This window comes from Astatotilapia calliptera, chromosome 6, assembly GCF_900246225.1.
Source record: "Astatotilapia calliptera chromosome 6, fAstCal1.2, whole genome shotgun sequence".
Classification (NCBI taxonomy): Eukaryota; Metazoa; Chordata; class Actinopteri; order Cichliformes; family Cichlidae; genus Astatotilapia; species Astatotilapia calliptera.
Genome location: NC_039307.1, coordinates 17,248,188 through 17,275,307, shown reverse-complemented (window position 1 = coordinate 17,275,307; position 27,120 = coordinate 17,248,188). Strand labels below are relative to the sequence as shown.

Sequence of the window (27,120 nt, the reverse complement as noted above, 5' to 3'; positions counted from 1 at the left end):
ATATTTAAAAGAAAGCAGGCAATGAATGAAAAGTGCAAAACCTCACAATAAATTCTCAAAATTAAAAATGCCAAATGTGCACTGCAGAAAACGGGTGTATTTTGGTTGTGTGTGTTGCTTTTGAAGGTTGCAGTTATTAAGTCGCGTGATTCTAATACCTGTGTTCACAGCCACCGTTCACGATTTCACTGTTGTGGGTGAAATCTAGCCACAGGTTATCTCGACATTTAATATTCCACGATTATTTTGGATTTTCAAACAAGAATTCAGGGTTGATGCACGCCGAGTACAGGTTTGCCGTCTCTGCGCACGCATGCGCGCTGCCGTGCGGCCGTGACTAGACATTCGGTCATAGGAGCTGTGGAGGGGGGCGCTCGAGCCACGTCGGTGAAAGAAATCAACGCTTGCAGGCAGATTACAAAGAGGGTGAGTAGGCTAATTGCGACAACTGCTGCATCTTCCTTCATCACCCGCAAATATCAGCTCGGGAGCGCAGAAATCCACCCAGGACTGCCAATCCTGTTGATGCGGGTAGGTCTGTCGCACAAGCACAGTCCGCCATTCCCCTTTTTTATATTTAACGAGACACCCTTTCATGCCAGAGTGAAAAGATTCTCAGCAGCACGGGCTCTTGTGCATAATTTACTGTATTTCCCCGTCTTCAGCTCAAGTTCAGTGGTAGACCCGGCAGCTGTAATTGCATATGCGCGCAACGGGTGATTTGGTGCAGCGCAGCTGGCGAGCAGAGAGTCTACATCTGATAGGCTGGACAAAAATTCACCCCTATCCCGCAAAGACTGTGCACCCTCATCATTTATTAGAAATGCAGCTGAAGTCATATGCAGACTTTATTGCCATGATTTTTTAATTGTCCAAACCAAAACCTTATTACTTCCTTCTCAGATAAGTAATTGGTGCATATTTCATTGCCCTCTTACTGAAATTTGTCATTTCTCTTCCTTCTCTCAGGTCCCTCCTGCTCATCCAGGAGCAGGAGATCCCAGGCGATCATGTCAACACCTGATCCCCCCATGGGAGGCACCCCTCGCCCTGGTCCCTCCCCTGGGCCGGGTCCTTCTCCTGGGGCTATGCTTGGCCCCAGCCCCGGACCCTCCCCAGGCTCCTCTCACAGTATGATGGGCCCCAGCCCTGGTCCTCCCTCCTCTGGACACTCCCAGCCAGGGCCCTCTGGATATGGCCCGGACAGCATGCACCCTCTGCACAAAGTAAGGGCATTCAGGCAGCAGTCCCAGTGAGACGCTCTCAGCAGCTGCTCGTGTTGCCGTCCTTTAGGGAACCGCAGTTTGTCAGCAATTACTTTTTAAACCTCATTGCTACAGATTTACAGTGACTCTTAAACAGAAAGGATTTAAACATTAATTTCACTTGCTTAAGAATGAAGTGTAGATGATGCACATGTACAGCAAAGCTTTCAAGCATTTTCATCTTCAGATTTCCATCTTCATTTAAATTTGATGTTTTCATCATGCTTAATTTTGCTCTTTGTAGTTATTAGATCTAAATATCAGTATAATGTTAATAGACACACATATTATCTAATATTTATTCACTAAATAAATGATTAACTACTAGCTAAGCTTGAAGGAGAATGTATCAGAAATATTTAACCTAAGAAAACCATTGATTTGTTCCACTAACTACGGGTACGTGATTTATTTCAGTGTTTTTTTCTAAACATTATTATTCACTGAGAGTTGAAAACTTGATATGCACTAAGTAGCACCTGTGCCTGTGAGCAATCAATGCTCCTCTTCCATATTTGACCCAAAAATCGAACATGTTTGACTTGACATTGGTTAACTGCTCTTACTCTACATGTTTTTTTTTTCATATAACTATGCTTCTGCTTACTTAAGTTTTGCCTTTGGTATTTGCTTTTTAACTCAGTGAAACTTCTGCAAATCCTCTGCAATGGCGACTTTTGACAAAACTGATAGTGTTTAACTTCAGTACTGTCTGATTCCTCCCACAGCCCATGGAGGGTTTGCACGAGAAAAGCTTGAGTGAGGAGAGCCGTTTAAGTCAGATGAAGGGACTGTCAGTGAGACAGGGCGGGCACAGTGGTATGGGCCCCCCACCCAGTCCTCTAGACCAACACTCACAAGGTAGGCATGTTACCTAAACCATTCTTAAGCAATTTGCTTAATTCCTACATTGCGTAAGACATGTGACGGCTTTTAAGCATGACTTAACGGCAGTGGTGTGACTATGTGTCCTGACTGGCTCAGAGGGGAGTGTCTCTGTTGTCACCAGCTGTAACATGAACCATGAAAACCGTTTCACTGTTTCATTATTGAAATACTGAATGATATACAACTGTCATGGCTCAGTCTGGCTCAGACAAAGACAGCCTGCTCTGTGCTGTAAGGATGGGATATAGACAGGCTTAACGTGGTGAATCACAGTTAACAATCTCCTGGAAATAATCATAACAATAATAATAATAATCCAGGATTTGATCAAATTTAGACAATAATTTATTGTTTGTTAGAGTTTGCCTCAGGTTTGGTACGATGATAAGTTTTGTGTTTTGTGCTTGGCTTGAAGACTGTAAGATTATTATCAAATTTTCCTTTGAGGACCCGTAGAGAGTGATTCTCTCTACCTGCCTGCCTTTTTCTCTGTGTATTCCAGGCTACCACTCTCCATTAGGTGGCTCTGATCACTCAAGTCCCATCCCTTCAAATGGTCCCCCCTCTGGGCCCCTTATGCCCTCATCATCTTCCTCCTCTTCCTCTGGTGGTCCTGGCTCTGCCTCTACACCATTAGATGGCTCCAGTGGAGATCAGCACATTTTGGGTCCTAATAACCGACCCGTCCCTCCAGGCAGTTCTGGACCAGGTCCAAGCCCTGGACCCAGTCTTGGCCCCAGTGTCCCTAGCCTTGGTCCTGGCCTTGATACCAGCGGCCCTGCGGGACCTGGAGGTCCTGGTGGTCCAACTCCCTTTAACCAGAACCAGCTTCACCAACTTAGAGCCCAGATCATGGCTTATAAGATGCTAGCCCGGGGACAGCCCCTCCCAGACCACCTTCAAATAGCTGTCCAAGGAAAGAGGCCAATGCCAGGGATGCAGCAGCCCATGCCTAGTCTGGCTCCCGGAGCTGGAGGAGGGCCAGGAGGTGGTCCAACAGGACCAGGGCCAGGGCCAATGGGCTCAGGCTACAGCCGAGGTCACGGTGAGCAAGCATGAGGAATGTCCGAAATAGCAGTACTGTTTCTTATAACCTGAGGGTGAATACATAGAAGACTAATTCACACCTCCACTTTAAGTCTTCCTCAGCGTTTCATAAATCTCCCACAGTATTGTTTCTAAAATTTTAACAAGGCCTTGTTATGGATATCAGCCGTATTCAATCTGCATTCTTTGATTTCTTAGGAATGATGGGTCCAAATATGCCTCCCCCCGGCCCATCAGGAACCCCAGTTGGGATGCAGGGTCAAAATACTAATGGACCTCCCAAGTCATGGCCCGAAGGTACGTGGTGCTGCTATAAGACCTTGTGAAAACTGACTGTCTCTTCACTAGGAGCATCTTTGTTGAAACCTAGTTAGGCTGTTAGTGTAAAAACGGCCGACTAAGTGCTGATAGAAGAGATGAACTATGCTGTCGTGCAGTGTTAGTTCTGCTGTAATTCCTAATTTTCCTTTAGACGTTCATCATTTTGTGTAGACCACAGTGACTTTTCCTCACTACACTTTCCTCCAGGCCCCATGGTGAATGCAGCAGCCCCCTCCAACGCTCCACAAAAACTCATCCCCCCTCAGCCCACTGGCCGGCCATCTCCTGCTCCCCCTTCAGTTCCGCCGGCTGCCTCCCCGGTGATGCCCCCGCAGACCCAGTCTCCCGGCCAGCCTGCGCAGCCTACTCCCATGATGCCTTACCATGCCAAACAGAACCGCATTACACCCATTCAGAAACCCTGTGGCCTCGACCCCGTGGAGATACTGCAGGAGAGGGAGTACAGGTAACCAAGTCTTTTGGGGGATGCGCTATCCTCTGTCCCATTTATTTATCTGTTGAACAAAATAGCTAAATTGAGCTTTAGTTATCTGACTCTTAAGGGTTGTATATGTACCATAATCAGTACATATATTTAGAGATGGCCTACTTTACTTTGTGTTAAAACTTTTAAAGCATATAATATTTACCACAAGCTTTTTCTTGTATATTTTCTATCTTATGTTTATAATATAGTACAAAAAAATCAAAAGTACAAAACAATACATCATTTTTTTGCATCGACATTTGGGAAGCAAATCTTCTATCAAACCCAGTTTTGCTGTTTTTTTCCACACCAGAATTGAATCATTTCTTCCTTTTCCACTTGCCTTTCCACCAAATTCCCACAAATTTGGCTCGACTCTTTCTATGTAATCTTTCTGATCACAAACCTCATGACTTTCAAACTTGTTTGCATAAGTCACACCAAAGTTAAAGCTAAAGTTCAAAGCCCATACATGAATACTCGTGCCTGCACTAAGTTGCCTCTGCGTTGTGTAATATGTCATCAGTTCTTTTATTTAAATGATTGACAGCTCATTGGAGTAAGGACCTAGCATGTCATCTGTAAATCTTTTAAAGATGTCGGCACTCCACTGGCAAAGTTCTCGACTCCAACACCTCAAACACTTCACACAGTTGCAAAGTGATTTTGTTTTTGTCCTGGTTTCAATGCACCCCTCTCTCTGAAGGGAACTTTGGTTTTCTAGTGCTTATTTAGTTGTATGGCACAATGTTAGTGTTAGCATACTTCTACACACCTAGACTAAAGGCTGTTAATATCTCAGTAGTACCTTTTCTCTTCTGTGTGCTATGGTAGTTGTGGTTTTGATGTTTCATAATTCTCACCATCAGCTCCTGCACAAACAACATTTTTTTCTGGGATATAACTACTCGTTGTACCTGCTTCTTCAGGTTACAAGCTCGTATAACCCATCGCATTGCTGAGCTAGAGAATCTACCGGGTTCTCTGGCTGGTGATTTACGAACCAAAGCCACCATAGAGCTCAAAGCCCTGCGACTACTTAACTTCCAGAGACAGGTATGCACTACAGTCACATCCTCACCTCGAACCTTAACAGTAATGCATCGTTGGCAGTTATGGTGAATCAGAGACCATTACGGTTTGTGTGTGTGTTTTCAGTGTGGATGGTTCTGCTGGTGAGTTTACATTTTCTGTGTGTTTTCTATTGTGTCTCTCTCTCTCTAAAAGCTGCGTCAAGAGGTGGTGGTGTGTATGCGCCGTGACACAGCTCTAGAGACCGCCCTTGATGCCAAGGCCTACAAGCGAAGCAAGCGACAGTCTCTCCGCGAAGCCCGCATCACAGAGAAACTGGAGAAACAGCAGAAGATTGAACAAGAACGCAAACGTAGACAAAAACATCAGGTTGAGCCCAAACTTCGAGGTTAACTGTGATATTTTTTTAAAGTTTTGCTTCTCACTGATAATCTCTTTCTGTCCTTCATCCAATCTAAACAAAGGAGTACCTCAACAGCATCCTTCAGCACGCCAAAGACTTCAAGGAGTACCACCGTTCGATCACAGGCAAAATCCAGAAACTGACCAAAGCTGTGGCCACCTACCACGCCAACACCGAGCGGGAGCAGAAGAAGGAGAATGAGCGTATTGAGAAAGAGAGGATGAGGAGGCTCATGGTAAAAAGAAGAAACTATAATATCACTTAATGCCCATCACGAACGTAGCAGTACACAAATCCCTCCTACACATTGTACCATATTTTTTACCCAGGCTGAGGATGAGGAGGGCTACCGCAAACTCATCGACCAGAAGAAGGATAAGCGCTTGGCCTACCTGCTGCAGCAGACCGACGAGTACGTTGCAAACCTCACAGAGCTGGTCCGAGCTCACAAAGCTGCACAGGCCCTCAAGGAGAAGAAAAAGAAGAAAAAGAAAAAGAAGAAGGTACATCGACAAACACAGACACTCCACTGTAAAGTCTGCGTAACACTGATTTTTGTTTCTGATTATGTTCTGTCACGTATAACCTGATTACTTATTTTTCCCTTATGTTGCAGGTGGAGAATGCAGAGGGTCAGACTCCTGCTATGGGTCCTGATGGAGAGGTGAGCAAATGCAGAAGCCTTAATGAAGACTGTAGAGATAAAGACATGGTACAGGAGTAGAAGCTGCAGTTTTAAGTCACTGTTCACTGCGGGGAATCATTTCTTCAGCTCGATTCTCATCAGGCACAAACGGCGCTGACATCACATGACATGGTAACCCGCAACAGGAGACCAAACAAAAGCCTTTTGCTACTCGGAAAACAAGCAAAATATCACCCGCTATTTGACTGAGCACAATGATAAACACCTGGACTTTATCACAACAAGAAAGCAAAGTGGTTTCGCTGTAAAAAATATTTATAGAGCACGTGTTGTACTGAATTACAAATAATTGGGAATTTGCTTGATACTGTGAACTTGTTTGTTTGATCAAATAGCTGCAGCGCCAGTGATTAACCATCTGAATCTCTGTCGGCATTTAAAGTCTTAAACAAACCCTCTCTACTCCTGCAGCCTCTAGATGAGACGAGTCAGATGAGTGACCTGCCAGTGAAGGTCATCCACGTGGACAGTGGGAATATCCTGACAGGGGTGGACGCTCCCAAAGCTGGACAGCTGGAAACTTGGCTGGAGATGAACCCTGGGTGAGTCTGGATGCAAAGAGGAAGGAACTTGTGCAAATGTTTATAGAAAAGACATATAAATGTTTTAATGCAATTGCCCAGAGAGATGATGTTTACAGGTTATTAATTTTTCTGCACGTCTTATACTGAACACAGTCTCTTAGGTAGATCTTAACACAAACATTCAGGATCAAGGATAGAGGGATCATTCTTTGATGTTTGAGGGTATGGTGATATCACACAGCCTGTTGGGTATAATTCATTTCAAATTCATTAAAACTGTAATTACATTACACTTGCAATTATGTCGTTACATTACAAAGGTTCTTCAGTTGACTCCACACTTTTCATAGAAAAAAAACATCAAACTAGCCTGTCTTTTGTTCTTTTCTTTTGTTAACTGATTTCAGTTCATGTGCAGTGATCTACAGCTTTTGAGGAGTATAGATATGCGTATTACTTTTATTTTTAATGCACCAAAGGACAAAAAAATCTGGTGAAAAGCTATGTCTAGGACAGACAAAACACACAGCACAGACAACACTTTTAGTTAAGGGGTGGAAGAGCGGCGTGTTATCTCGTGGCAACAAGGTCCTGGGTTTGAATTCGCTGGCTGGAGCCTTCCTGTCTAGAGTTTGCATGTTCTCCCTGTTGGTGCTTTCTGGGTGCTCCGGCTTCTTCCACAGTCCAAAGACATGCACGTTAGTTTTACTGGTGGTTCTAAATTGGCCTTAGGTGTTAATTTGAGTATAAATAGTTGTCTGTCTCAGTATATGTCTGTGAAGGTTCTCAGTCATCCAGGTCATCGTAATCAAAGGAGCTTGCAAAGAAAAGCGTCTGGACTTCTTTAAGTTGCTTGAAGACGTTTCACCTCTCATCCGAGAAGCTTCTTCAGTTCTATGGTCAAATGGTGGGGAGTCCCAGATTTAAACCTAGTGGGAGTGACCCCCCAAAGAGTGACAAAAGGACCCCCTGATGATCCTCTAATCGCCTGAGCCAAGGTGTGAAACTGGGTGTGGGTCCCAATCAGCCAGAGTTTCGGTTGAGCTCATTGTGAAACCTGGCCCCACCTTATCATGCGAATTCCTGAGGTCAGATGGCCCAGGATGTGAGTGGGTGTTAAAGCGTGTGGGGAGGGATCTCAAAACTGGATTATAGATGGCAGAGAGTTGGTGTCATAAACCACCGCCTCTGTTCAAAGATGGTCGCTCACAGTGGACATAGATGGCTTCTTTCACTCCTCTTTCAAACCATCTGTCCTCTCTGTCCAAAATGTGAACATTGGCATCCTCAAAAGAGTGTCCTTTGTCCTTAAGATGCAGATGGACTCCTGAGTCTTGTCCTGTGGAGGTGGCTCTTCTGTGTTGTGCCATGCGCTTGTGAAGTGGCTGTTTGGTCTCTCCAATGTAGAGGTCTGGGCATTCCTCGCTGCACTGTACAGCGTACACCACATTGTTAAGTCTGTGTTTTGGAGTTTTGTCTTTCGGGTGAACCAGTTTTTGCCTGAGTGTGTTGCTGGGTCTGAAATGCTTGGAGAAGACTCTCCTGACACCATCTATAATCCAAAAGTTTTGAGTTCCCTCCCCAGACCCACACCCATTTTCACACCTTGGCTCAAGCGATTAGAGGATCATCAGGGGGTCCTTTTGTCCCTCTGTGGGGGGTCACTCCCACTTGGTTTTAATCTGGGACTCTCCACCATTTGACCTTAGAACTGAAGAAGCTTCTCGGATGAGAGGTGAAACGTCTTCAAGCAACTTAAAGAAGTCCAGACGCTTTTCTTTGCAAGCTCCTTTGACTCTGTCTCAGTATGTTAGCCCTGCGATAGACTGTCAGGCGATCTGTCCAATTGTTCAAAATTTCACACAACCACATACTAACTGTACAAGTGATTAGCATTTACTTAAAATGACACAGCTGAGCATAACGACACCCGCAGCACAGATAGAGATTGAGCTTTACGGATGATTAAATCATTTGGAGAAATGTAGTTTTTAACAAAATAGTCTCATATATACATTTCTGCCCCACTTATTCAAAATGTTCAAGAACAGCAACATCTTCTCTTTGTCATTATTTGTCATTCAGCGGTTTTGTCGTTCCCTGACAGCTACTTTCAGCGTTAAAGGACAATATCAAGGGACAAATTTTTTCAAAGTGTATTTATGTAAATTTGTCCAGATATGAGGTGGCTCCCCGCTCAGACAGTGAAGACAGCGAGGAGGAGGAAGAGGAGGAGGTTGGTTTAATTATTTTTTTATTTTTTTGTGAGATGTGTTTGAAGCCACTTCATATTCGTTCATCCAGTGGGAGTTAAAAGCAACTTTTAGTTCACATGCTGTCTCTCAGGAGGAAGAAGAGGAGCCTCAGCCTTCGGCAGCTCCAGTAGAGGACAAGATGAAGATTACAGACCCAGACAGTGAAGATGTGTCAGAGGTGGACGTCCGACACATCATTGAGTGAGTTCATGTAACGTTCATTTTTGTGCAACGTATGTGCTGTTTAAATACAGCGAATTCCACCAAATGTCATTAATTTTGTGACTGATTAAGACTTTATGTGTCATTTTACAGAAATGCTAAACAGGACGTGGACGATGAGTATAGCGGTGCAGCGTTTGCTCGAGGACTCCAGTCGTATTACTCTGTGGCTCACGCTGTCACAGAGAAGGTGGAGAAACAGTCCAGCTTGTTGATAAATGGGCAGCTTAAACAGTATCAGGTGAACACGCACAAGCACAAGCAAGTACACGAAGCACTGACAAATCCTGCAGTTCAGACATTTTACATCTTTAGCTGCACGCTGGTCAGGACTGGATATTGTTTATACTTCATCAGAATACTTTAATAATCCCAAAGGAAATTATGCACTTACTCTGCTTCTTCTTCTGGTTGTTGCCATATTAATTAAAGACATAGAGACATTAAAAGGCGAATTAATTTGAAGGTTGCCATAATTCAGTGGTTTTCAGGCTTTTTATTACAAAATGCAGTGGGGGAGATAATTATTTGATCCTCTGCTGAATTTGTAAGTTTGCTGACTTACAAAGAAACGCTCTTTCTTACAAAACAAGGTAGGATTTTCAAATTAATTTGAGGCGGAGGGGTAGTGGGCAGTGGGGATAGGTTAATTGATTAGTCTAAATTGCCCATAGGTGTGAATGTGGAAGTGAATGTGAGTGCGAATGGTTGTTTGTCTCTGTGTGTTAGCCCTGCGACAGACTGGCCACCTGTCCAGGGTGTACCCCGCCTCTCGCCCTATGATAGCTGGGATAGGGTCCAGCGCCCCCTGCAACCCTGAAAAGGATAAGTGGAAGCGAATGGATGGATGGAAGGGGTAGAATTTTTTAATATAGGCTTTTCTATTTTGCATCCGTCTATCTATTCTCTTTAGGGGGGCAGCTGTCATAGGGTCTATTGGGGGGGCTAACGTTTTCTATTTTATTCTTTCATAATTTCTTTTGACTATTTCCACTACTTATCTATTATTTTTGCCTTTTCTGTTATCCTTTCTCCTCAAATTTGTTCAGACCCAATTAATTCTTTCTTTAATTTATAGTAAATCTTATAGATTTGTTGAGCCGTCTGTCCAGCATGCACTCAAAAACTACTATAGGTGTACCCCCATAGATTCTTATACCATTGCCATCAATATTCTATTTGTTTCAATAAAATAAGTATTTCTTTAATGCCCACATTAATGTTTTCTTATTTTCTTGGGATGTTTTTTTTACGATTTTCTATGTGAGTGTCCTTTTTGGCAGATTCTTAAAAAGTAGGACTTTACATTGAAGTGGGACATCATAGGAAACAGAGTCTCTCAGATTTCAAAGCAGTAATAAATAACCCCCTCCTTTTTTTTTGACTTTCAGATTAAAGGTTTGGAGTGGCTGGTTTCTCTTTACAACAACAACCTGAATGGGATCCTGGCCGATGAGATGGGTCTGGGAAAAACCATCCAGACTATCGCTCTCATCACATACCTCATGGAGCACAAACGGCTCAACGGACCCTACCTCATCATTGTACCTCTTTCGTGAGCTCGCACGCTTTTGCTATGACAGTGTTTCAGTCCTGCACAGCACTTAAATAAAGACGAATGTACCGGTAATAAATTGTTTAACTACACGTAAGCTGTCTCTCATTGACAGAACTCTTTCTAACTGGGTGTATGAGTTTGACAAATGGGCGCCATCAGTCGTTAAAGTGTCTTACAAGGTAACACAAAAATGGGCGTGCCTGTCTTTATCTTAAAATCTTCTAAAGAATTATTGAGATATTGAACCTTTTTTTTTAGGGGTCTCCTGCTGCTAGAAGAGCGTTTGTCCCTCAGCTGCGTAGTGGCAAGTTTAATGTTTTGCTCACCACTTATGAGTACATCATCAAGGACAAACAAGTACTGGCCAAGGTGAGTTTGACTGCACGGACAAACACGGACTCAAGGAAATGAGCGAACACATTGAGGCTGTGATGGCGTAGATTTTCCTTTACAGATTAAAAACATTTTGTTTCTTTTCATACCTTATTTATCATACTTCTGTTTTACTTAAGGTTTTTGTGTCTTTGGCTCCTTAAATCCCCCCAAATCCTCTAAAAGTTTTTGAGTCTGGCCAATCTGACCTCCCCCTGCATCTCAGTGCTCTCTCTCCTAGGTCCTGCAACACACTGACACGACCTGTAAACCACGTCTCCCACTGTCCTCTGTGACCATCATGCTGCTATGCACTCATGTAGTCATATAGGGTTCCTGACTGTGCTCACAGGTGGGTGTTGCGCTTCAGGCAAGGCTTTCCCATGTGATGGTTACAGGTACTAGCCTGGGACTGGGCCAACTTGAGTCATCAGGACAAAGTGGACAAAAAAAAATCCTCCTTTTACGCACTTTCAGTTATTGGTTTGATGTGGCTGGACAGGAGCAGTGATACAGGGTATTGGCACTGTGGTTTCGCCCACGTGATCCTCTTCTTTCCTTCAGATCCGTTGGAAGTACATGATTGTAGACGAAGGCCACCGCATGAAAAACCACCACTGTAAACTGACCCAGGTCCTGAACACCCATTACCTTGCTCCGCGGCGCGTCTTGCTGACGGGGACGCCGCTGCAGAACAAACTTCCTGAGCTGTGGGCGCTGCTCAATTTCCTCTTGCCCACTATCTTCAAGTGCTGCAGCACCTTCGAACAGTGGTTTAACGCCCCTTTCGCTATGACTGGAGAGAAGGTGTGCAGAAATATAGGAAGAGTTTTGAGGTTGCAGCAGGGGTCTGGTTTGCTAAATAAGAGTGTGAAATTTCTCTTTCTTCCGCTTCAGGTGGACCTTAATGAAGAGGAGACAATTCTGATTATTCGTCGTCTCCATAAAGTGCTACGCCCCTTCCTGTTACGGAGGTTGAAGAAGGAGGTGGAGGCACAGCTTCCAGAAAAGGCATGTTTCACACGCACTGTAAAGGCAACATCCCGTTTAAGCAGCTCTTGTTTTCTTTAGCATCATTTCTTGAGGAGACGTATAGAAAATGAAGGTTTTCTGTTCTGATGTTGTGCATTCATGCTTAATGGAAACACATGTTTTTCTCCTATCCCTCAGGTGGAGTATGTGATCAAGTGTGACATGTCTTCTCTTCAGAGAGTCCTCTACAGGCACATGCAGGCCAAGGGAGTCCTGCTCACTGATGGATCAGAGAAAGACAAGAAGGTGAAGGAACACATAATTTGAAGTATTGTATTGTATTATGTCTGTGAAGGTTCTCAGTCATCCAGGTCATCGTAGTCTAAGGAGCTTGGAAAGAAAGTCCAGACGCTTTTCTTTCCATGTTGGATTTTTTTTTTTGCATGTACTTCAAGTCCACGCCCCACACTTCCCAGTTATTAGCAGTAAAAACATTTTTATCATATCACGGTCAATAGGGTAAAGGGGGCACGAAGACACTGATGAACACCATCATGCAGCTGAGGAAGATCTGCAATCACCCTTATATGTTTCAGCAAATAGAGGTAACACTGACGAGCCCGACACATAAATACTTTGTCTGTAGTTATTTGCCTGTGTTTCTCAGTCCTGCTCTTATCATCAGAGGTTCTCTTTGTTATTATAATAAAGAGAATTTCTGAGGATAAGAGCAGCCATTTCTGACTTCTGTTTGATGTGTCAGTGAGCTAACAGTCATCAAAATAAAGCCACCGTTGAACTGAAATGTTCGGTTGTACATTGTGTTTGTAGGAATCCTTCTCTGAACATTTAGGATTCTCTGGTGGGATAGTTCAGGGGTAAGTACTGCTTCCTCTTTAGGTCCTGATCTCAAACACACACAAACAAACTGCAGCCTTTGTAAAAAAAATATCCTCCTTTCGCTCCCTCAGTCCTGACCTGTATCGGGCATCGGGAAAGTTTGAGGTGCTGGATCGAATTCTGCCAAAGCTGAGAGCCACAAACCACAAAGTGCTGCTTTTCTGTCAGATGACCTCACTCATGACCATCATGGAGGACTACTTTGCCTACCGTAACTTCAAATACCTGCGTCTGGATGGTGAGACACTGATCTGTATGCGTATCAGTTCTTGTTGTCCCCTTTTTATTAGTTTCCCTTTGGTTTATCTTTTTTGTGAATTATTGCCTGCATTTCCTCTTATTTCCCACCTTCATACCTCTCAGGCACAACAAAGGCTGAGGATAGAGGAATGTTACTGAAGACATTCAATGACCCAGAGTCAGAGTACTTTATTTTTCTCCTGAGCACAAGGGCTGGAGGCCTCGGCCTCAATCTGCAGTCTGCCGACACTGTAGTTATTTTTGACTCCGACTGGAACCCACATCAGGTGTGATGCATATTTATATTGATTTTTTTTTAATCAAATCAGCATTCAAGCTCATATCAGCTTTGATTTGCCTTTTTTTTTTGCACTTAGAGGCTGAAGATAAAAGTCCAGGGTCTGTCCTCAGAATACTGGGGAAGATATTTAGGTTTCAGTATTTAATATTGTAGTGTTCACAATTTATTGACAGTGAAAGCAGAAATGGCAAGGTTTGGGCTCCACAGCTTAACTTTCTTTATCTTTCTCTCCTACCCAGGACTTGCAGGCACAGGACAGAGCTCACCGCATTGGTCAGCAAAATGAGGTACGCGTGCTACGTCTCTGTACAGTCAACAGTGTCGAGGAGAAAATCCTGGCAGCGGCCAAATACAAACTAAATGTGGATCAAAAAGTTATCCAGGCCGGCATGTTCGACCAGAAGTCTTCCAGCCACGAGCGCAGGGCCTTTTTGCAGGCCATCCTGGAGCACGAGGAGCAAGACGAGGTCTGGGGTCAAGACGTGTGCCTACACATGAATGTGTGTGCGTGCATCGCCAACACACAATTTAAGGAGTGTGCTTTCCTCTGCTCTACCTGCCATTGTGTGTCTGCTGTATTCAGGAGGAGGATGAGGTGCCAGATGATGAGACGGTCAACCAGATGATTGCTAGGAGTGAAGAGGAGTTCGAGCTGTTCATGGTGAGTTTCTGTGTGTTTGAATGTGAGGTAAAGATTCAACCGCGCAATAATATTGTGTCCCCACATCTTTCCCTGTGTTTTCTTCTTCTTGCTTCCGTAGCGTATGGACCTGGACCGACGCCGCGAGGAGGCTCGTAACCCACGACGAAAACCACGGCTGATGGAGGAGGACGAGCTGCCCACGTGGATCATGAAGGACGATGCTGAGGTTGAGCGACTTACCTGTGAGGAAGAGGAGGAGAAAATGTTTGGCCGAGGTTCCCGACAACGGAAGGAAGTGGACTACAGCGATTCGCTGACTGAGAAGCAGTGGCTCAAGGTGCGCCTGAGACAAAGATTTCAGGATATAAATTGGCTTCTAAACTAACTGGCTTTCTGGAGGAAAAGGCAAATTTGTGTGTGTGTGTGTGGGGGGGGGGGGGTAATTTTAACACTTATATGCTAATCTCTCACTCTGTATCTTTCCCTGTTCAGGCGATAGAGGAAGGCACACTGGAGGAGATGGAGGAAGAGGTGCGGCACAAAAAGACGACCCGCAAGAGGAAGCGAGACCGTGACCTGGATCTCCCTGGTCCCTCCTCTTCCATAGGGGGACGTGGACGGGGGGATAAAGATGATGATGGGAAGAGGCAGAGGAAGAGGGGACGGCCACCTGTCGAAAAACTCTCACCAAATCCTCCCACCCTCACAAAAAAGATGAAGAAAATTGTGGACGCTGTCATCAAATACAAAGACAGGTAGCAGAAATTGTGATTGTGGAAAATCTGAAACTTTTTTTCAGTCATTTTAGTCTATTTAGAAAGAAAGTTCAACCTGCCAGGCTTTCTTTGTGTCATGAGAAAGGGGTAAAAACCCCAGATTGTAGCCCCCATGATGTCACAAAGTGATTTCATGAATGCTGAGACTGAAGATTATGCCAAATGTATATAATGATAAGAGGATCTGATAGCAGTTGTTAGGTTTGGTCTTTAGGAAGACCGGGGTGGCAGTTTATATTTTGACTGGACTAAACACATTCACGTGTCTGGGGTGGCAAAAAACCCTGTAACACTTTTAATAAATAGCCAACAGCAAACTCGCTTTGAGAGCTATGATCAATTGGATTGATATTGCAGACATATTTCAGATATTTGGTCTCGTGATAATAATGTCATGTCCTGCAGCGCCAGTGGGCGTCAGCTGAGCGAGGTGTTCATCCAGCTGCCGTCTCGAAAAGAGCTGCCCGAGTACTACGAACTCATCCGCAAGCCGGTAGACTTCAGGAAGATCAAGGTAAGATTATAAATAGTGTTATTTGGAACATGTTTTCATTCCTGCAGCAGAGCACATTAAAAAAAAAACGTGTTTAAAGGTTAACAGACTCGCTTGGTGTGTTATTCTCTCGCTTACATACCCAATGTTTGTGCTGCGTCTTCAATGTTAGGAGAGGATTCGAAGTCATCGCTACCGCAGTCTGGGTGACCTGGAGAGAGACGTCATGCTGCTCTTCCAGAATGCTCAGACCTTCAACCTGGAGGGGTCGCTGGTGAGACAGATGTGCTGTATAGAAAAACACCTGCTGTTTTATGTTTTTTACTTGCACAAGACAAATCTGAATCAGAATTTGTGTTATTTAACTGGTACATATTAGTTCCTGTGGATGGATTACAGTTGAAAGTGAAGCCTGATTAAAGCTGACGAAAGCGAGCACTCTGAGGTCGCATTAAGGCATAAAAGACCTCATCGGAAAACTCATCATGCAGGGCAATGTATCAGACATTTAATTACTAGTTGCTGATAAATGATTAGTGTTTAAATGATGTGTTGAGGCTGAATGCTTTACCCTGCAGCCACATGATCATAATCAGCATCTGCCCGCTGTGTTTATGAGCAGATATACGAGGACTCCATCGTTCTACAGTCGGTATTCACCAGCTTGAGGCAGAAGATCGAGAAAGAGGAGGAAAGTGAGGGAGAGGAGAGTGAAGAAGAGGAGGAAGAGCAGGAGGAAGGATCAGAGTCCGAATGTGAGCATGCCTGTGCATGTCGTGCATAAAGAGGAGAAACTGTTCAGTTGTATTTGACTGTGTCCTAACTGATTTAGATTGAGTTTGTCCTTTTATGTCCTCTGGCAAACATCTCAAAATTCTCTGTATGATTACTCTGACAACATGTTCTTTCCATGTGTGTTGATTTCCAGCCCGTTCAGTGAAGGTGAAAATCCGTCTGAGCAGGAAGGATAAAGGTGGAGATCGAGGGAAGGGACGCAGCAGACGGACGGGACGCACCAGAGCAAAGCCGGTCGTCAGTGATGATGACTCTGAGGATGAGCAGGAAGAGGTAACTTTTTTGTCATTTTCCTTTAAACCTTGCAAGCATTTGTGTGGGGAATTTTTATGGGGTTGATAGTTTTTTGCTCAGTGCAGGTAGATGCACAAATATACACGTTTGGTTTTTTTGTTTCTTAGTTTGCAGGATATCTCAGGAAACCTGTAAAATGTGTGAAACTAGAAGTCTTTCCCAGTCAACTAAAACATATCTCTGTTTCCTTTTTTCAGGAGCGCTCCCCAAGTGCCACCGATGAGGAGGCCTGAACTGTACTGTGAATTAGGAGAGAAGGGTGTATAAAGGGATATCCCACCAAATCAATCAACACTTCTAAAGTAATAAAACATGCCTCGGTCCACTCCATCCACCCTCAGTCAAATATGTTCGAGAGAAGTCGAAGAAGAGGAGTTTCTTTCTGTACATTTGCAAAGACATGTGATCATCAGATGGCTCCATATACCATAAAATATATGTTGCACAGGGAGTGTTGAGATATTTGTATACAGATATAATCTAATTACTGCTTCATTGGTGACAACTATGAAGAGAATAGCACACAAAAAACACAACAGCAAAAGATGCTGTGTCAGCAAACCATGAGGCGGTAACATAAAGGTGTATTCTGATAAGTTAAAAGCTGCTGCCCACTACACAGAGCAGGACGTGCATGTTTGTAATAAGCAAAGGTGGGAAAAGTTCCTTATTGTCATCTTTTTTTAAGTAAAATGTGTAATTATAATTAAAAACAGATCTCTTCTTTAATTTTAGTGTACCAATATTTAAGACCTATTTCAGTAATTATCTAGATATTATATGTGATAACAGTGTAGAGATAACATGCTAGGAGTCTTCATCAGCCTGTCTTCAGATAAATGCCCTGAAGCTTTGTGTGAGGCAAATTCTAGTCTAATGGAAACATGTACTGCAATGTCACTTTATTTTAAAAGTTCCACTGTTTGGCATTTATTTAAAGCTATATATAAACATTTAATGTATATTTGTGACCAGTATAGTATGACTCAGCGTACCTATTTTTACTAATTGGTTATAACATCAAGATATTCTATTGATTTAGAGCTACGTTTGACTATACTGCCATGTCACAGTTATTAACAAATACATGAATCCAGCTATGTAACCATTAAATGTTTGCATATGCTTATAAATGCCAAATATGGAGCTTCAAATGTTATCATCAAGACTATTACTATTAGACATTAAGTTTGATTTTTGGACAAACTGTCCTGATGTTTCACCTCTGCCTCACTTTGATGATGTTTTGTGACAACAGTCTCTGGACCTGCTGTGATTCCTGAGGTGTGTGTACATCTCATATTTCTGACTGTTTAGGTTGGAAAGCCAGCCAGCTGTGTACGCAGGGTGTTTCCAGACTTCTCAGAAGCTCTTTAGCAACACACCACAGTTATTTGTCTGAGGTTTGATGGAGCTGAGGCCCAGTCACTCTCCACTACTTTACAGAATAAAAACACCCTACTTTACCTTGCTGCTGCTGCTTACCTGTCACACTTCCAGTATAAGCACTTACAACTGTTGATTGTAGAATTCAAGAATCACAAGGTTGTAATACATGAGTACTGTAACTTGTTCTTCTGTTGTTGTGTGGTGACTTTAGGATTTCAGAACAGTTTCATCTATTTTGGCACTTTTTCTGCTTTTAATTTTTAAGACAAAGGACCAGAGGGACGTCAGCTCCTCTCTGTTTGTGAATGCCTCACGGCCGTATGGTGTTGGATATACTGTATAGAGTATTTTCAGATTATAATGTCAATGCATGTATGTACAGCTTGCAAATTCAGTACTGTACTTATCTCATTACAGTAGGTAACCAGAGTGAACCAAAGCATCGGTGTTTGCATCTGTGTTGTGTTGTTTCATTGTGGCTAAAACTTGGAACAAAACAATAAATTATTGACAGTGTGTGATGTAGTGCTGTGGTTAAACGAATCAAAATTAGTCCGTATGTTGGTAATTGATAGTTTGCGTCACTTTAACTAACATATAAGGGCTTGTTACATGGATTAGTTCAATTTGGTTTTATTTGCATAGCCCCATATAACATATATTAAAGGGGCTTAACAAGCATAAAAAAAAGAAAGCAGGATTAAGTGGTCTTTGCTCACTGGATAGCCCAGTTCTGTGTTCCTTGTAGTCTATGACTAACATTAAGGCATGTGTGGACTGTATTTTGTAAAGGTCAAAGTTCAGAACACTCGAGGCAAAATTCACAAGTAAAACACGAGTTTTTAATGTTGAAATGCCAAATGTCAGCTGCTCGTCAGGCAATCAGCTATATTTATTATTTTTCTTACAACTTGAGCCCAGAAGGATAAACGCCAGTAAGTTCGTCTGAGTTAAAGGTTTTGGGGGTATTTACATGTCTCAGTTGACACTCTTTAAATCCTATGTCTACAAACTAAAAGTGCTACGGCAGTAGTTTTCATTTCAGCAGATTTTTAACTTCAGACCCAAACAAACCTGCTGTTAGGATCAACTGTAAGGTGTAATGACTCCATTTCATCACTAGTAGGAGGTCTCATACAAGTAGAACAGTAAAATCACACCTATGCCCTTTAGGTCTGTCAGTTGTCTTAAGCCTGATACACCCATTGAGCTTTCTTCAGTGAGTTTTAGATGCAGTTGTTTTTACCATGGCCAAAGCATCAAACATAATGTAAAATTAGCACTGTGTTGTAACAGTCCCACAGGCTTCTTCAGTGATTTTTTTTTCTCTTTTTTAATTCCTAAACTATAAAATCAGGTGTCTTTCTGAGCATTCATAAAATGCTCTTATTCTTACTGCTCAAAGCATCCAGTACAATGTGAAAGTAGAATTGTGCTGCCAAAATCTCACTCTAAGTATGATCCAGCAAATCAAAACAGAAACTCTTCACTGAGATGGCAAACAGCACTGTTTGCAAACAGCACAGAAGTATGCTGAATGTACAGCATGCTTAGAGGAGTCACAGGTTGAGATGTGCGAGTTTTTTGGTTAAAACTAAAGCTCAGTGAGTATGTCAATAAATGGTAAATGGTAAATGGCCTGTATTTGTATAGCGCGTTACTAGTCCCTAAGGACCCCAAAGCGCTTTACACATCCAGTCATCCACCCATTCACACATACATTCACACACTGGTGATGGCAGCTACAGTGTAGCCACAGCCTTAAGGGGAAGAGGGGAAAGTACGAGGATGAGTCAATATTCCTGATTTCCAGGAACCCTTACACAACCCTTACCCCTTAAGCAACTTAAAATTAGCTGTTACATGTAACATCTGCTGAGAGGGGAGCTGAGCTGTTTTTCACCTGGCTCTGCTTTGATGACCCAAACTGTTTATGTGTGTATTTTGCTTCATTTTTGTATTTTTATCTTGTATAATTTCATTACATTGTGAGTTTTTGTCTAAATTCATTAGTTTTTACGCTGTTTAAAAAAATGAAAAAACAACATTAGGCCAGGTTTATTTATATAACGCTATTTCATAACAGCAGATACCTCAATGCTCTTCATACTGTGAGGTAAAGACACTACAGAATTGGGCGAAACCCCAACAATCAAGCCAGCCAGTGTGAGCATGCACTTTGTGACAGTGGGAAGGAAAAAAAACTCCCGTTTCTCTGGTACAACCAGGCTCAAGGAAGGGCCAGCTGCGACCAGTGCGGGGAAAAGAAGAAAGACAAGAGAAAAGTAGACAGAACAAAACACTGATGAAGGGAAACAGACAGAAAAGAAAGATGTAATGAAATGCTGGAGTGAAGAAGTGCCGAGTGCAACCCTCAGCAGAATGAGTGAGAGGAAGCTCGATTTATGAGCTCAAAGGTCAACCGGAGAGGCAGTCTGTCTCTCAAACTCAAACAAAACAAACTTGTGAAACTCTGTGTTTTACCAGCGTGTTGTAATAGTGAGTGTAGCAGAATCTCTAATCCAGCTGCCAGGAGGAGTGATTGAGGGAGCAGTGCCAGCTGAGGAAAGTGACGTGAGTGTTGTTACTCCATGTGGGAAACAGTTAATAAATCATCAGTTGTTTCCTAAATGCATCAAATGTCTGTAAATCATGCGAAGCAAGAGTGGCTAATCAATGGCACCCGGAACTGCTCCCCGAGTGGTGCAGGGAGGGTATGATGGTGTCGTCTGTGCCGTTGTCACCAATTTCCAGCTTCATCTGCATAAAATGATAGAAGCAGATGACCCGCCCAGTCATTCATGTAGATGCATCTACAGACAGTGTGTTGATGCATCTGTCTATCAGGGGACAGAGAGAAACAAATCTACCACCTCGGTCTCCTAAAAGCAAGTAAGATTGTGGAGCCTGTTTCTCTGGTGAGCCCTGTGAATGACAGAGATGAGTTGGGGCCGCAGGTTCCAAATCTCAGCCATCTCCTTTCTGAGGACCATCTCTCGCTGGTCCAGAGGCCAGATGATACCAAGTTGTAGGTTTGTCATTGGGTGTTGTTCCTTAGCTAGGAAACACAAATCTCATACAACGTTACAATGACTGTGAGATGGTACGATCTTACTCACACGAGAAAAAGGTGACTCTGAAAGGACTGAACGCAATGGTAGAGATGGAGCTAACGGAAGAGTCGCAGAGTGCCTGGTGTTGCCCTGTTGTTATTATTGTGAACTAGCGTGTGTGTATATGTTGAAGCCAGTGTCACTCACATCTAGTCTCCTGTACTTGTTGTCCACTCCGTGTTTTTTAATGACACTGGATTTAACAAATGACTACTGGTAGATTCCCTTATCTTCAAAGTTAATGACAAAGACCTCTTTCAGCACTCCACATGGTGTTTACCAATTTGACACATTTCCTTTTGGCTTACTTAGTGCCCCAGCCACCTTCCAACACCTCCCGAAGATACCCTGTCTCCATAGTACTGCCTGAATAATGTGATCGTCCATATCATCACCTGAGCGGATACTCTGAAAGAGTGAATGTTTACCTCTGATTAAAAAAGAAAAAGTGATTTTTAATCTCGGGGGTGTTGTTGCTAATGTAGAAAAACATTCTTTTATATTTTGCCTATTAGCCTGTGTTACAGCAATAACTCTTCTTGCCAATAAAAAAAACCTGTTTCCAAAAACGCCTTTTAAATCTGTGCACAACATTATAAAACATACAGGTATATTCATTGGTATTTGTCAGTTTACACAGAAAGAGAGAGAGAGAGAGAGAGAGAGGAAAACCCACTGGTTGGGACGAAGATAAGCACATTGAGTGGGCTCAGCGCTGCTTGCTCCCAATTTCAAACACCCCAGCTGGGATTGGTGCAACACTCATGTGACTGAGGCTCTCTATATAGTTTTGCTCACAGTCATCTTTTTATTCTTGTCAAAGAAAAAGAAGATAAAAGACGACATGTCTAAGATTTGGAAGGGACTCGTAGGACTGTCTGCTTGCTGGTGTCTTTTGACACTTGTTCATTGTTCGTCTGAAACTGGTAAGAAATTGAACTTTTCACCAACTCTTTCTTTCCTCCTGTGTTGTAATAGATTTGATGTGCTTCATTAAAACTTATGAAGAAAGGAGAAGTGTGATAAAACCAAGAGTACATCTGTTTACATGCAAAAAAGAAAAAAAAACTTTCCCTCTAGGACAGATGTTTGTTTGTTAGTCAGAAACACTTTGCTTGGCTTATAGTGTCAAATAGTTTTATGGTGAACGGTTATATTTGGCACAGTTTAGCTTCATAACCCCACACACTGTTGTCTTCTTCTTTCGGCTGCTTCTTTTATCAGCCCCCCCCCCCCAGCAGATCATCAGCCTTCACCTTATCCTACCTCCTCTATCACACCAACCCTCTGCACATCTTCCTTTACTACTTCCATGAATATTCTCTGTGGTCTTCCTCTTTTCCTCCTGCTTGGCAGCTGTACTTTCAACATCCTTTGTCCAGTATATCCGCTATGCCTCTTCTGCACATGTCCGACACGTTACTACAAATGCCCAGCAAGGTATGAATGGACTCCCACGGCACATTGGACTCCAGTTGTGATTTTTGTCTTTCACAGATGCAGCCTACATATGCAACGCCAATCAGTTTAAGTGCGGAAATGGGAGGTGCATCACCCGCAGGTGGATTTGTGATGGAAGTGATGATTGTGGTGATGGAACTGATGAGCTGCCCGCTAGCTGCGGTATGTTATCACATATCAGCTACACCTTACACAAAACTAAAAATATTTAGTTTTGGATGATGTGCATGATGAAGGAAATGATCAGACTGTCACCACAGTGAACCAGAAACACATTAACAAAGTCAAATGATTGTTAAGCTTTACGACATAATAGCAAAAAGCTGTGTCTCTCTATGGTCACGTGAAATGAGTCACGCTTCATGTTTCTCTCCTCAGGAGTCAAAATCTGTCGGGATTCGCAGTTCAACTGTGGCGATCCCACGAGCCAGTGCATATCAAAAGACTGGCAATGTGACGGCAAAGCCGACTGTACTAACGGCGCTGATGAGAAAAACTGCAGTAAGTTTTCTACCAGAGCCGAGTTTTTCTACACCTCAAAGTTCATGCTAAAGCATCCACAAACAAGACACGACTAACTGAAAGTGTTTTTGGCAAGAATGAATTTTGTTCAATGTATAATAATAATATCTCAAAAGGGATTTGAAGAACAGACTTAAAGTCAAGTAATCTTTAAAAAAAAAGCTAATACTAGTAGTGTATTTATAATCCTGAAGTCTAGTTAATACATATAAATATATAAGTGTTGTTATTGTGTGGAGATCATGAGTTTCGTCGCGATAGTGACCGGTGCATACCTAAAATCTTTGTTTGTGACAGTGACAACGATTGCTCAGATGGCTCAGACGAGGCTTCCTGTCCCAAACCCAACTATGACCCTCACTCCTTCCATTGCAATGACTCAAGGTGTTGTTATTGATATCATAATTGATCGATTTCTAACTCCTATCCTCCCCTCTTGTTTTACCACAGCGGCCAAATATTGTGACGATCATGAGTTTCGTTGTGCCAATGGCCAGTGCATATCCAAGAGCTTTGTTTGCGACAGCAACGAAACCTGCTCAGATGGCTCAGATGAGGTTTCCTGTTCCAACACCACCTGTAGCCCTCACTCCTTCCAGTGCAACAACTCAGTGTGCGTGCCGGCGGTGTGGCGCTGCGATGGAGACATTGACTGCCCCGATGGGTCTGACGAGTGGCCCCAGAACTGTGAGGGAAGGGAACCAGAGAAGAAAACACACTGCCAAACTCATGAGTTCCAGTGTGTGAATGGGAGTTGTATCAAAGACAACTGGAAGTGTGATGGAATGTTTGACTGCCAGGATGGTTCAGATGAGACTAACTGCAGTGAGCTTTTTTACTTTTTATACAATTCCCACTGTATCTTTGAGCACCTTGTTACCTGCATTTTGAGACAAAAAACGATCATTTCTTCTTTTTAATCAGAGATCAGCATCAAGTCATTTAAACTTCTGGGAAATTGATCTGGTCAGTTAAGTAGCAGAGGGGCTGTTTTATCCGCTTCAGCTGCTTTGGTACTAATGAAAGCTACAACATGTTGGGAAATGGTTTAGCAGTTCATAACTATGTGAACCATTGTGTCGCAGAGAAATGGCACTGTGGTCGAAAAGCTGACTATAACAGCAGTGCATTGCAATATAATTACCAGAAAGAAAGCTTAGTAACTGATGCGAAAAACTAGACTTGACTGGGATTGTGTGCTTTTTACCTGTAGATTACAGTAGGAAAAAATTTGTTAATATAAGTTAAAAAATGTATTTTAAAAGTTTTATTGTTGATGTGTTTTCCACCTTTATACCCATATTAACTCCTATTTCCCTCTCTTATCACATTACAGCGGCCGAGCCGTGTGAAGATCATGAGTTTCGTTGTGCCAATGGCCAGTGCATACCCAAGAGCTTTGTTTGTGACATCGACAACGACTGCTTAGATGGCTCAGATGAGGCTTCCTGTTCCAAAACCAACTGTAACCCTCACTTCTTCCAGTGTAACAGCTCAATGTGTGTGCCTGCGGTGTGGCGCTGCAATGGAGACATTAACTGCGACGATGGGTCTGACGAGTGGCCCCAGAACTGTGAAGGAAGGAAACCAGAGAAGACGTGCAGACCTGACGAGTTCCAGTGTGCGAATGGGGACTGTATCCCTGGCAACTGGAAGTGTGACGGAGGGTTCGACTGCCTCGATCATTCGGACGAGGCTAATTGCAGTGAGTTTTTAAAAATTTCTTATTGGTAAAGCCAACCTGCACATTACATTTTTAATGGAGACTGACAGTAAATATTTTCTGGAGGTACTGGTATTATGTTTCTTCTTATTCTAATCTCTATTTCATTACTCTCTCTCTCCATCTCTCTTTTTGTGTTTTCGTTCATTTACCTTCTTCCTTCTCTTCCAGCTCATTCCACTTGCCGCTCAGATGAGTTCCAGTGTAAGGACGGCACCTGCATTAACAAAAGCCTCCAATGTAATGGACGTGCTGACTGCAGGGACCTCACTGATGAGATTGAATGTGATACAGGTAAAAAGATTTCATTCAGTTTCACCCACAAACTGTAATCAAAAGCTTCTTTCTTGAAAAGAAAGAAAGTCCCACATGATTACATTGTGGTCTCATTCATACTCCCCTGGTCTCTTCCACAGTATGTGAAGGCCCAAACAAGTTCCAGTGTCGCAGTGGGGAGTGCATCGACACGGAGAAAGTGTGCAACAAGCAGAACGACTGCAAGGACGGGTCTGATGAACCAGCGAAAGAGTGTGGTAAGTGAAGTCATCTTGTACACATTCATGGCTGCCAGCCTGTAGGGAAATATGACTAGAATACCTGACTTGACCTACATAGCTTGTGGTTTGAATGAGTAAATTCCCGGTCAGCTAAGGATTTGGTTGTCGTGAATATTATTTGAAAGCTTTTTGCCTGTTTGTCTCTGCAGACAACAATGAATGTCTGACCGGAAATGGCGGCTGCTCTCACTACTGCAACGATCTGAAGATTGGCTACAACTGCTCCTGCCCTGCTGGATACAGGCTGAAGGCGGACAACAAAACCTGTGAAGGTGAGCGGACGGAGACATTTAAAATTCTGCCTCTTAAGAACCAGACAGATCGTAAACATGTCATTTAACAATGTGCACAATAGAAACAAACAAATGAGCCAACTTCTTCAATTCTGCAGACATTGACGAATGTGCTGAGCCAGACACTTGCACTCAGATCTGCATCAACTTGCCAGGCAGCTACAAGTGTGATTGTGAAGAGGGCTATATGATTGACCCTGCGACCAAAACTTGCAAGGCTGAATCAGGTAATATTAGAAAGAAAGCCCACTTAAACCCACTTAACGCTTGATCCTGTGACGCAATCTTCAGACAAGACAAGCAAGTTTAACCGAACTGTCCTCCTCTGCCTCCACCAGGCTCAGTGCCCACCTTGTACTTCACCATCAAACACGAGGTGAGGAAGCTGACAGTGGACCGCAGCGAGTACGTGCGTGTGATCCCACAGCTGAAGAACGCAGTGGCTCTCGACATGGATATGCCAAACAAGATGATCTTCTGGTCTGACCTGTCTCTGAAGAAAATCTACAGGTAAGAATCTTTATCTGTGTCCTTTCTTTTTTACATTTCTTTATGAGTTTCTTGCTTCATTTTGCATAGTATGGAGTGGCTCTCATTCAAGAACCATGATGAAGATGAAATTAATCTCTCCACTCTTGCCTTCCTCCAAACAGCTCTATGATAGATGTGGCTGGCAATTCCTCTCACCACAATGTGGTGGTTGAAAGTGGGATAGAGGCCCCAGAGGGCATTGCGGTGGACTGGATCCATGGCAACATCTACTGGACTGACAGTGTTTTGAAGACTATTTCTGTAGCAACAACGGATGGCGGTATGAGGAAGACCCTGATCGCAACGGACCTGGACAAGCCACGAGCCATCACAGTCGATCCAGTAAACAAGTAAGTGTTTAAACAGACATCACAGCGAGTACGTTTCCTTAGATTAGTGTCAGTTTGACATGAACTGGTGCGTTTTGTCTTTAGCCTCATGATTTCTTTACTGTGTCCTCTTTAGTTTGATGTACTGGACAGACTGGGGTGAAGAAGCTAAGATTGAGAAGAGTGGGCTGAACGGTGCAGATCGCACTACTTTAGTAAAAGACAACATTGTGTGGCCGAATGGCATCACCCTGGGTAAGCACAGCTTCCTGAATGCATTTTTAGCAGTGATTTTTATTTACTGTGTAATGAAAATATCGTAGTCAAAACTATTATTTGTGTGTTTCATTTTCTTACCAGACATGGTCAACCAACGTCTATACTGGGTGGACGCCAAGCTGCACTCTCTCTCCAGCATCGATGTGAATGGAGGGGCCCGACACAGTCTCATTATTAATGAGAAAAAACTCTTCCACCCACTCTCCCTGACAGTCTTTGAGGTTAGTGATGAAGGCAGTGTATTCCCAGATTAACTTTGACTCAGTGAAGGTCAAAGGGATTGTTGTTATTGTTAGGAAAAGGACAGGACCCCAAAATCTACCTGATTTATTAACAATACTAGTTGCTTTCTTAAACGGTTAAAACCAGCCAGTCCAAGTCTAACGAAGTTCATGGAGGGTTTTTATCTGAAATGGTTTAACATATAAA

General features: G+C 43.1%; 2 protein-coding genes across 4 annotated transcripts in view; both read left to right on the top strand.

Moving 5' to 3' along the window:
* The first annotated feature begins 323 nt into the window (after nt 1–323).
* On the top strand, nt 324–18,389 carry smarca4b (SWI/SNF related BAF chromatin remodeling complex subunit ATPase 4b). 3 transcript variants are annotated; one of them, XM_026170680.1, is made up of 34 exons: nt 324–531; nt 970–1,226; nt 1,994–2,126; nt 2,656–3,198; nt 3,399–3,497; nt 3,729–3,987; nt 4,938–5,064; nt 5,236–5,409; nt 5,505–5,678; nt 5,773–5,946; nt 6,060–6,107; nt 6,561–6,691; nt 8,852–8,909; nt 9,020–9,129; nt 9,244–9,391; nt 10,542–10,705; nt 10,821–10,887; nt 10,967–11,077; nt 11,645–11,887; nt 11,978–12,091; nt 12,251–12,358; nt 12,571–12,657; nt 12,884–12,930; nt 13,024–13,190; nt 13,316–13,479; nt 13,733–13,960; nt 14,077–14,154; nt 14,255–14,473; nt 14,629–14,891; nt 15,318–15,426; nt 15,578–15,679; nt 16,028–16,160; nt 16,334–16,473; nt 16,692–18,389. In XM_026170680.1, exons 2-34 carry the CDS (start codon nt 1,011–1,013, stop codon nt 16,725–16,727), a joined length of 4,974 nt encoding a protein of 1,657 aa, XP_026026465.1. In that variant the 5' UTR covers nt 324–531; nt 970–1,010; the 3' UTR covers nt 16,728–18,389. The 3 variants fall into 3 exon arrangements, with proteins under 3 accessions (XP_026026465.1, XP_026026464.1, XP_026026466.1); XM_026170679.1 differs by having other exon boundaries at nt 325–531; nt 13,733–13,993; XM_026170681.1 differs by lacking the exons at nt 324–531; nt 970–1,226; nt 1,994–2,126; ... (20 more) ...; nt 13,024–13,190; nt 13,316–13,479 and having other exon boundaries at nt 13,718–13,993.
* A 1,412-nt stretch (nt 18,390–19,801) lies between these two features.
* ldlrb (low density lipoprotein receptor b) overlaps nt 19,802–27,120 on the top strand; it is a 28,521-nt gene continuing 21,202 nt past the window's right edge. Inside the window, exons 1-14 of the mRNA XM_026170682.1 lie at nt 19,802–19,818; nt 21,820–21,922; nt 22,494–22,619; nt 22,836–22,958; nt 23,430–23,804; nt 24,316–24,684; nt 24,874–24,996; nt 25,119–25,235; nt 25,409–25,531; nt 25,651–25,779; nt 25,891–26,062; nt 26,206–26,433; nt 26,549–26,667; nt 26,773–26,912. Coding sequence (XP_026026467.1) covers nt 21,841–21,922; nt 22,494–22,619; nt 22,836–22,958; nt 23,430–23,804; nt 24,316–24,684; nt 24,874–24,996; nt 25,119–25,235; nt 25,409–25,531; nt 25,651–25,779; nt 25,891–26,062; nt 26,206–26,433; nt 26,549–26,667; nt 26,773–26,912 — 2,226 coding nt within the window. The 5' untranslated portion in view covers nt 19,802–19,818; nt 21,820–21,840. The remainder of the gene's footprint in view (nt 19,819–21,819; nt 21,923–22,493; nt 22,620–22,835; nt 22,959–23,429; nt 23,805–24,315; nt 24,685–24,873; nt 24,997–25,118; nt 25,236–25,408; nt 25,532–25,650; nt 25,780–25,890; nt 26,063–26,205; nt 26,434–26,548; nt 26,668–26,772; nt 26,913–27,120) is intronic.